This window comes from Penaeus japonicus, unplaced genomic scaffold (genome assembly GCF_977035675.1).
Source record: "Penaeus japonicus unplaced genomic scaffold, GWHDUDI00000001_assembly GWHDUDI00000033, whole genome shotgun sequence".
Classification (NCBI taxonomy): domain Eukaryota; kingdom Metazoa; phylum Arthropoda; class Malacostraca; order Decapoda; family Penaeidae; genus Penaeus; species Penaeus japonicus.
This window is the reverse complement of record NW_028234435.1, coordinates 7,280,305-7,290,304: the sequence shown is the minus strand read 5'-3', so window position 1 is coordinate 7,290,304 and position 10,000 is coordinate 7,280,305. Positions and strand designations below refer to the sequence as shown.

The window sequence follows — 10,000 nt, the reverse complement described above, 5'->3', positions numbered from 1 at the left end:
TACCATCAGCTGCAAAGTACGGAACAGGAAACTGTTGGTTTGGCTGGGCTTCAGGCACTTGAAGAGCTTGTGGGTTGGCTTCTGCTGTCAGTACCTCACTCCCTGATGCAGCTGTTTCCTCATTTGCACTGGTCTTAACTTCTGTAAAAAGGATACCATTTGATCAACAGAAAATAAAATTTCCATCTACTTATCTAGGAAAATAAGAGAGATTTTCATCATGTTGTTACCTCTGTTAGATGCACTGAAATTGGCACTAATTCTGATCTTTCTTACAAATGCACTCATATAAAACACAGGAAAATGTAGTGAAGCATGGTTTAATACCATTTTATAGAAATGGGTGGGATAGATTGCCTTCAATGATTCACCTTATATGGACAGATGTATCAAAAGTTATACATGAAAACAAGGCTCTTGAACAAAAATAAAAAAACTAAAACACAGTGTAGAGTTGAGAATTTTAAAACTCTTCTAGTCAATTGTTCACCCCATTAAGACACTTTCAGTTGATCGACCACAAAAAGCTAAACTGGCTAACAACTGAGTGATTTACCTGTACCATCTGACGCAATTTCTCCAGTTGTGACGTCCTTACTCTCGCTCTTTACGGTTTCAATTTCTTTCTTTTCCTCTTCCTCCTTCACCTTTTTGGCAAGCTCCTCATCCACCAAGGTCTTTAGCTCTTCCATCTCCTGCTGTGCTTTTTTCAATCTAAAGAAAAATGTGTATATTGGCATAACTTGCATTCTAATATATTCTTTTGTTTATAACACAGGGTATGTATTTAGCCTTAACAAAGAGAAGAATCTGAGACCTTGATTAACATTCCTCAGAAATAATCAAAGAACCTTAATAAACAAATAAAGTAAACCCAAAATGACAATCTTTTACAAAAATGCTTCTATTGTCCTTGCAAAACCTCAGACCACTTACTCCTTGATGTCTCCATGCTCTCTCAGGAATTCAACTCTCTTGAAAGCAAACCAGTACTTGGCATGAACTGACAGCTCCTTTGATGCCAGGGCCAGCATCACTGATGCCAGCACACCCTGACAGTCCAAGGGCTGCCGCTGGTAGCAAATATCAAAGACATGGTGGTACAGGTGTACATTGCCCCGATCCTTCTTCAGGGCCTTGCGGAGCACCACCAGTGCTCGGTCTGCCTCCAGCAGGATCTGGAAGGGTGGGACTGATTATTTTTGTCCTATGGGTTCTGGTTAAGGGAAACTGTGTACAGTATATCTATGTTGAGAAGATGAAAGAGATGGAGGGAAAGATAGAAAAGAGAGAAAATTACAAAAAGATATATGAAGAATTTATAGGAGACTTAAGTTGTCTCAACATCCAATATTCAATTCCAAAACTAACTGTACTCAAGGTTAATTTACAAAATGAGGTAAGTGGCAATTATCTTTCCTAAATTCTAATTAGACAACAGTCTTGTGTTCTTATGCCACTTAACTATCTTCTAAAGAAATAGGGCATGAATAGAATTCCTGTTCATCAATTATGAGTGGAAAGTATAATCAAAAGCACCTAAACTCCAGAGCAAAACAACATATGTCATACTTAGGAATTATCAAAAAAAATTCTTAGGACATGTTACAAATGTACACATAACACATGAAACCCTGAGTTATTTTACAATAATGAAAAAGAAAAAAAATAAACCAAATAAACAATGGATTCTATATATACCTTAAAGAGAAAGCGTGCATATCTAATCGCGAGCCAGGATCTAAGGCGAGGCTCAGTGACAACCCGAGATGCTTCAGCATACAATTCCTCTACACGCTGGTAACTTTGGGCTCTGCGTTCCAATTCTATCAGCTGCATTCTGCAAAATTAAAGAAAAAAATAGTTTGCTGTTTGATCATAAACCCTCAGACCCCCCAGAAAAAAAATAGAAAGTAGAACAAGACATGTAAATCTTTGCACAAATATATTATATCTATTCTCTATTAGATGTTGTTTCTAGATGTGAAATTTTACCAAACCATTGGCCATTAACCCTTACGAGATGAGCAACATCTTATGATGTACAGCCAGAGCAGGGCATCTTAAGACATTATGTTTTCTATCATATTCTAGACTTCTGAAATGATATATGAGTTTATATATGATATATCAGCAAAGTGATACTAATAAGCATTTGATATGATGTGTTAGTTAAACAACCAAATGAATAACTAACTTGTGTTTTTAAAAAAATATTCAGTATAAAAGAGATCCAACCCACAAAAACTGCACACCATGGAAAGGTTAAATAACAAATTAAAACTTAATAATGAAATACACCAACAGATCACATTCTTCACAATCAGCTTCAATTCTAACACAGTCCTGGTCAGAATCTAAGACTATGTTTTGAAGGAGAATTCTTCTCCTTTCACTTACCGAGCTTTCAGTAAAGTGGGATGCTTAGCAATAACTGTACTAAGCAGCTCTCGTGCTGTATCCAAATTACCTGAAATGATAAATAATCAAATTCCACTCCATAAAGATCCTTTATAGGAACTAAAATTTAAAATTAATTCTATAAAACATATAGTCAAATAGTCACAATTTTTCAAACTAAATCAAAATGTAAGAAAATATTGTCACTTTATAAAGTCACTTGACTTCCCCATTTCCACTTAATGCCAAATATAATAATAATTTTCATATGCATAAAAAGTTTATATACATATAAAACTACAAAAAACAGTTTGTTTTTGTTTTGTTTGTCTTTTTTCTTGACTTTTATTTGTGTTCATGTACCAGGCATGTAAAATTAATTTTCCTTTACAAAAAGCTAAGTTTAAAGAAATGCAAATATTTCAAAGAAATTCAGATTACCTTGTCTTAATACACAGGTTTTAATCACAGTAGAAGAAAACAGATCAGCTAGCCAAAAATATAATTTGACAGATGTTTAAATCAAAAGGATGATAATAATAATAATCATAGTCACAGAGACTGTGAGCCATCAAAATCATTCCAATACTAGTAGACCTCCCTTGAGGCACAAAAAAGAAAAAATGGAGTGAGAGAAAAAAAAAAAGATATGTACATACAAACTTCCTACTGCAGATGACCCTGGTCTGGAGAGAGGTCCAGGGTCACCTTCTTTACCTTGTGTTTCCTCAAATTCTGCCCATTGCATGAGAAGGCGGGGTTTACTGGGGCAATGTATCCACGCACCACGACGGTAAGTGTGCCTCACGTCCTCCCAGCTCACCCCACCCTTTATCCATGCGGGGGTGAGCGAGGGACATCTCAACACTCTTTCAGCCATACTTATATTAACACTGAGTTTGTCTTTGAGTTGTCTATAAGTCAGGGGCTCTGTTTTCACCATCTCTTTCCCCTGTTCATCGCCAGTCCGACCACTTTGGCTAACAGAGTCTGTTTCCGAGGCACAGTTTGAGAGCACATGGCCTTCGCACACTTTGGCGTCTTTATCATAGTTACACTGGTCACTATTTCCGACTGAGGAGTCGTCCCTTGCACTTTCACTCTGCGAACTGGCAACAGAGCCCCGGCTACCTGAATCATCTCTATCTTTAACATCTTTAACATCAACTACACTCTCATCATTTACCTGACTATTCTCATCAGACTTATCATCACAGCTTTTTCTCTTAGCTAAACACTCGGAAGCTTTGGCAGACCCCTCTTTACTCTCATCGCCTCCTTTCTCGGTTTCTGCCTTTTCCACTTCCTTCTTATCGCCACTCTCATCACTCACTTCTTTCTCTTTCTTTTCGCTTTGTTCACTGTGCATTCCATCCATGACTTCTTGCACATGCCTCTCCATATAAGAAGCATACCGGCACCACATGTCTTCATACAGAGCACAGGCTACAAGAGCACGTTCAAAGAGTGGGATTATTCGAACAGGGTCTCCCATCCCAATTTCAAAGTCCAAGTATTCATTCCAATTCTTGAGCTGTTTCTTATCTAGAGGTTTCACATGGAAATATGGTCTTTTTATCTGTAATTTGAGGAAAAATAATCAGTAACATGGAAAAAAATGAAAATGCAAAAAATTTACTCTATAGTTTAATAGACCAACCTAACAGGGGGTGGCAGGGACCATTCAATGCAGTAACTATTCTCTTATTGCCACTTTCTAACACTGCTCTTTACTACTGCTACTTAAATCAACTGCTCTTTGCTTGTTTCATATGGGAGAAATGTAAAAGGCACCTGACTTTTTTCTTTAAATCCCCCATAATATGAGTATATACCTTCTTTCCATCACATGATGTATGTTGCAATTATCAGGGCAAAAAAAAATACATTAGTAAAGCTTGCTATATCATACTTGCCTCTTGTTATATCTGGCCATTATAGATTTGAGAACTACAGTATTAACCCATTGCGTACGGGTGTCATGATATACATGTCGGCACCGATTAGGCCTAAAAGACGGGAATCAATGTGTATATGATGCGACATTGGGATCTGCTCACAGTTGAAGTGCGCACACAGTCATGAAGTATTATGGCTGTAACTGCATTAGCTCCAGAGCTACAGGGTTCCAAAGTCAGCCTAAACCCACATTTTATGATGAATTTATGGAAAAATATTGTTTGGGCTAGTCTGCGCTACCCAGAGGGCGGAGAAAACCCTTCCCTCGTCCCTCTACTTTTTAGCCCGTGCCGCTAGTTGTAGAATTGTTGTAGAATGCCCACCCTGACAACCAGTTAGGTCGTTAGGCACCCCGTCCGCAATGAGTTAACCCACTCACGCCGGATGACGTGCTGACACGTTTCGTGGTTTTCGCGTCCGATGCCGCCGACGAGATATCTGGCCAAGGCCGGCGCTTGGGGTGAGCGAGCAGGCAGCCCAGGCTCGCGGCCCGTGCGCCCGAGAATCTCGAAGCGTTCGGATGATGCGTTCGAAAACCTCGGTATAGCGACCGTGCAAAGCCGGAATGGCCCCGGCGTGAATGGGTTAAATCATATTCTTTAATCTAAAATTAATATTCATTCAAAATAGCATGCAGTCAGGTAGCAATAAGCAGGAACAGACCCCACAGAAAAAAAAAGTCATAAATCTATCAACTGAATTGATAATTTTTTACTGAAAACAGGGCCATATTAGACAGTACAACATAAAAAAGGATTCTCTCCATTATTGTGTAGCACGCGCGCACACACACACACACACACACACACACACACACACACACACACACACACACACACACACACACACACACACACACACACACACACACACACACACACACACACACACACACACACACACACACACACACACACACACACACACACACACACATACACACTGTATGCCTGTCTGTCAGTCAGTCAGTCAGTCAGTCAGTCAGTCAGTCAGTCAGTCAGTCAGTCAGTCTCTCTCTCAAATAAAATTCATAAGGATATGATCCATCTCCCTTTATCCACAAAGCAAACTAGTCACATCACCAAAATACAGACCCTTTCCTCAAACTTCCATCTCTTGTCCACCTCCTCCTCATTATGTTCATGAGTCTTGATGTAAGAAGCCACTAGTTTCTCCTTCATGCGCGAAGTGAGCTTGTCTTCTGGCTGGGGAGTCTGTTAAAGGAAGAACCAGGTTGCAGTCAATGATACATCTTTAATCATTAAAAGACGTGGTGTCATCTCACAATCATACATAAATGTAGCACATCAGTGCACTAAACAATCACTTCTATCTACTTTAATTCAATTTACAAAAAAAAAAGACTTGTAGTTTTGACTTCACAGACTATGAGACTTAAAAAGATGACAATTATTTTGAGGCATCCAGTGGAGATGAAGTACAGTTTGCCCTGAGCACTAGCTAGAGTGTTTTCAAATAGAGGACATAAATTCTATAGATACATTACATGCTTTTTACCTACACCACACTAAACTTGAATACTTGTTTTTTTCCTAAATTAACTGAGACGGAGAGAAAAGTGGGAAGATGACACTATTGGCAGTATATGTAGCTATTTATTTGAAATAACTTATTCAACCAAAAGAAATGTTTCATACCAATTATTATAATGGATAATTTGTCTAATAATATAATTTGTCTTTTATTCATTATAACACAAGTAGCTACATTCCTTGAAAGTATTTGCTATATAAATTTAAACATAATGAAAATACTACAACATAATGTAACATAATGAAATTTGTGAATTACGTTATCCTTTTATATCTAACTGAAACATAAGGCATGGTTACATCCTAAATACTATTAACCCTTTCCCGACGGGGCACATGCTATGCGAAAACCCCTACGCCAGGCCATTGCAATATTGCATTGGAAACGTCACACTGGCATGACGCCCCAGCATCGGGAATTTAGCTGTGTCACACGAGTGTGACGCACCGTCGTCATAGGGTTAAAGAATACCTAGGGTTACAGTGCTTGAATGGTATGTAAATTATTATTTCAGTTGGAGTTAGCTTTACTATCTAATTCAATTTAGTTAAATACAAAAAGCAAGTGATGATTAAATAAATGCTATCTTTGGTTTCATTTATAACATATATCCCTGAAACAGAATAAGTACAATTTTTTTCTGACATATGATTTTTTTTTTCTAACCCCTTATTTTCCTCTTTAAAAAAAGGAGAAAATCCAACAAATATAGTCCATTCCTCATCTCAAATATAGCAATCATGAATATGAAATTCTTTGGAACCCAAACATAATAAAACAAGCGTGACTTCATAATCAAACAAACACCAGATCATCACCCCTCACTGGAAGAGAGGAATTGTACCTTGTGAACAGACTTCGGAGGAACCATAGAGCACGGCGTGTATTTGATGTTGAGTTCCTCACATGTCTCCTTCCGTAGCTTTTGGTACTCTTCTACAGAGAGCAAATTACGAGGGTGGTGATCCCTTATTATGGCAAGGAAACTGGAAAACGTAGATGTGATTAAAATAAATAACTTTGAATCCTGTTAAGTAAAGTTGGGTAAAACAACTGGGATCTTCTTTAATTGGGTAAAAAAAAATGACTATAATAAAGTATGAGCTCAAATTCACTCTCAAAAGTAAAAAGATATGCAACACAGAAATTTCCTATGCATAGATGACAACTGCATTTACAGAAAATCACTTACTGGTCCCAATGTTTATTATACAGCTTAGTGGGAGTAGACAGGAGTCTTTTGTACAATCCCATCACTTGAACAAGGTCTCCTGTATCCTGTTGCTCATAGTTTATACAAGTTTCCCAGAGTGGAGAGCTGTGCCATCCTCTCCCTGCAGAGTCTAAGCCATATTCATACAACCTGCAAATAGAGTTATCAATATCAGTGAAAAGCCCATATAGAAATAAACAAAATAATGGGAGTTAGGAGGATACACAATAGCATATGCATCTTATATGTTCATAACCAAACCAAATCAACAAATTGTAGAAATAATGTAAAAAATATATTCCAAAAACCATGTTGCTACACCCTGGCAACACACACTGTAAAACGGAGACAGATTCACTCCTTTATGCCTACTTACCCTCGAACACTCTGAGGCTCCAGCGATTTCCCTTTGGCGTAGGAGATGAAATTTTCCACTAGGGGAACCCACAAGTCTGTGCAAAATGGCACACACTCACTCCCAATGAGGAGAATCCCAAGAGATCTGGGGGGGAAAATGAATAAACAAATGGAGAATAAATAACAAAAGCAGAGGGCAATAAAACACAAATAAAGAAGATAGTAAAGACCAATGGAAAAAATGGAGAAGATAATAAGTGGGATACAGAGAAATGGAAGAAGAGAAAACCAGACAAATAACACTACTATTCTGAAATTCAAAGCAAGATTATCTTTTTACTTTTATTCTCACATCTTAGAAAATTGAACCTCTGATTTTACAGCAAATTACAAAATAAAGAACAAGGAAGAGGAGAAAACAAAAAGGAGGAAGAGGAGACAGGGATGCTGAGGAAGAGGAGAAGAAGAAGAGTGAAAAGATGGAAGGAGAGCAGATGAGAGGATGAGGCAGAGTAACAAAAGATGAGGAAGAAGAAGAAAGTGAAAACAAAAATGAACACAAACAAAAAACAAACAAAAAAAAACAAAAAAAAGATAAAACAGAAATAAAAAAAGAACAAGACAAAGAATAAAAAGAGGGACTTAAAACAAGCAGAAGAATGGAAAACAGCAAAGACAGAAAAATAAAAAGCAAGAAAACGAAAGAAAGAGAACACCCAAACCTTTCTGTATTTTTGTGCCTGATCTCCATGTCACTAATCTTCTTCCAGTAAGCAAAGCAGTAAGGATAGAGAGGCAGGAATCCCTCAAAGGCGGATCGAGCTGCTTCTAAGTTGTCCTGAAAGGTAAAGATTTCCCTTCAATGTTTTTTTTTCTTTTTTTTTCCAGTATTCTAATTATCTTTCTTATCAACCACATCTTTAAATATGTTTTAGAGTAACAAACAGCATAGTAATAACAGACTGAGTAGACAAACAGTGCATAGAACAATTACCATCAAAATTTATCATGACAAATTACCAAGAAAATGGCCATTTGAGAGATTGATTTCATCATTTGCTAGTGCTCAATAACATGAGTGGTGAGCTTTAAAAATTCAAATTCTGTGTAGTCCATTCTCCAATCTTTATTAACCCACTCTGGACGGGTGGTACAGTACTGTACCGCTCATTCAAAAGCCCAGTGGCCGGGCGGCACAGTATTGTGCCAGCCATTCAATTGATTTAGGCCTAATAATTCGAACGCCCCAGCATTGTGACATTCAAGGCTAGAATGCCCCCGTCGTGAATGGGTTAAGTAAAACAGTGAGAACTCTATACCATCACACACCCATGCACTCATATACCCATACCCACATCCACATCTTTACACACACACACACATCATGAGCCTCATAAACAGCACATTTCTTAGTGTTCCTTACCATGCTTTCCACATGATTGAGGAGATATGTCCAGCCATTAAAGTCATAAGGATTCTCGCTCACAAACTGCCAGTATTGGTGGAGGATGGACCAAGCTGTCTCAATCTGTGCCTGTCTTTCCTCTGCTTTCTTTTCCTCCTCCTTTTTTTGAGTTTCCTCATCCTTCTTCTGTTGCTCATCCGTCTTGTATGCAACTGTGATCTTGGCTACTTGGGAAGCAGATAGAATTTCAGTCCCTTCCTTCTTCTCCTCCTCATTCTTACCCAGCAGCTCATCATAGTATCTTTCTGTCTCAAGTTCCAGCTTTGCTGGGTCTGCTTCAGCAACTTCTTGCAATCTCTCTGAATCAGTCTGAGATTCTGTATTCATGTCCTTAGATGCTGATACACTTGCTGGCGGAGTTGTTGTAGCTGTCTGAGGGACATTAGCCGAAGGGGAAACATTATCATACTCTTCTTCGCTGTCAACAGTTTCTAGCTGCAATTCACCTTCAAACCTACTATTTCTGTGTGGCGTGGTTTCCTCTCCAATTGGCACCATCTCCCTTCTGCTGACCTCCTGACTGGAGTTTCCATTCTCTCTGCAGCTGTTGTTTCCAGTGCCCTCCTGAAACTGGCCAGATGCATTCTGATTCTCCCCAAATGGTGTAGCAGATGTATTCACCTCAGGCCCCTCACTACTCTCATTCCCTTGGCTGCTGCTAGCACTGCCATTCTTACCCCCATTTTCATTCCTGGCTGCAACAAAGGAGCGCTCCAGGTGGGGGATGCCACCGAGTATCATGGGAGGATCAGCCTTTGTTACGTTTTTTCCCTTCCCACCCCTCCCTCCATGCTTGCCCCTCCTGCCTCTCCCCCAGCTGCCCCTTGGATTGGGTGGGGGTGTCCTCTCATGGTTGTACGGGCTATCATGACTGTCATAGTGACTGGGTCTCTCCATGCCATCCCTGTAGCCAGGATCACACTGTCTGTTATTCCTGAAATATATCATCAAAGTTCTTGATTATCAAAAAGGAAGAAAAAGAATCAGCAATATATATCAATATCTGTTTTTACAACTAAAGTTATAAATAATAAAAATATAATAAAATAAAA

The 10,000-nt window shown here is 38.7% G+C and overlaps 1 protein-coding gene across 1 annotated transcript in view; it reads right to left on the bottom strand.

Annotated features, from left to right (window-relative positions):
• LOC122259114 (uncharacterized) overlaps nucleotides 1-10,000 on the bottom strand; it is a 21,571-nt gene that overhangs the window by 8,601 nt on the left and 2,970 nt on the right. Inside the window, exons 3-14 of the mRNA XM_086530340.1 lie at nucleotides 8,907-9,882; nucleotides 8,206-8,321; nucleotides 7,503-7,628; nucleotides 7,106-7,276; nucleotides 6,758-6,899; nucleotides 5,454-5,573; nucleotides 3,118-3,979; nucleotides 2,401-2,470; nucleotides 1,702-1,840; nucleotides 937-1,178; nucleotides 557-714; nucleotides 4-141 (exon numbers count right to left, since the gene is read on the bottom strand). Of these exons, the coding sequence (XP_086386466.1) occupies nucleotides 4-141; nucleotides 557-714; nucleotides 937-1,178; nucleotides 1,702-1,840; nucleotides 2,401-2,470; nucleotides 3,118-3,979; nucleotides 5,454-5,573; nucleotides 6,758-6,899; nucleotides 7,106-7,276; nucleotides 7,503-7,628; nucleotides 8,206-8,321; nucleotides 8,907-9,882 (3,260 nt within the window). The remainder of the gene's footprint in view (nucleotides 1-3; nucleotides 142-556; nucleotides 715-936; nucleotides 1,179-1,701; nucleotides 1,841-2,400; nucleotides 2,471-3,117; nucleotides 3,980-5,453; nucleotides 5,574-6,757; nucleotides 6,900-7,105; nucleotides 7,277-7,502; nucleotides 7,629-8,205; nucleotides 8,322-8,906; nucleotides 9,883-10,000) is intronic.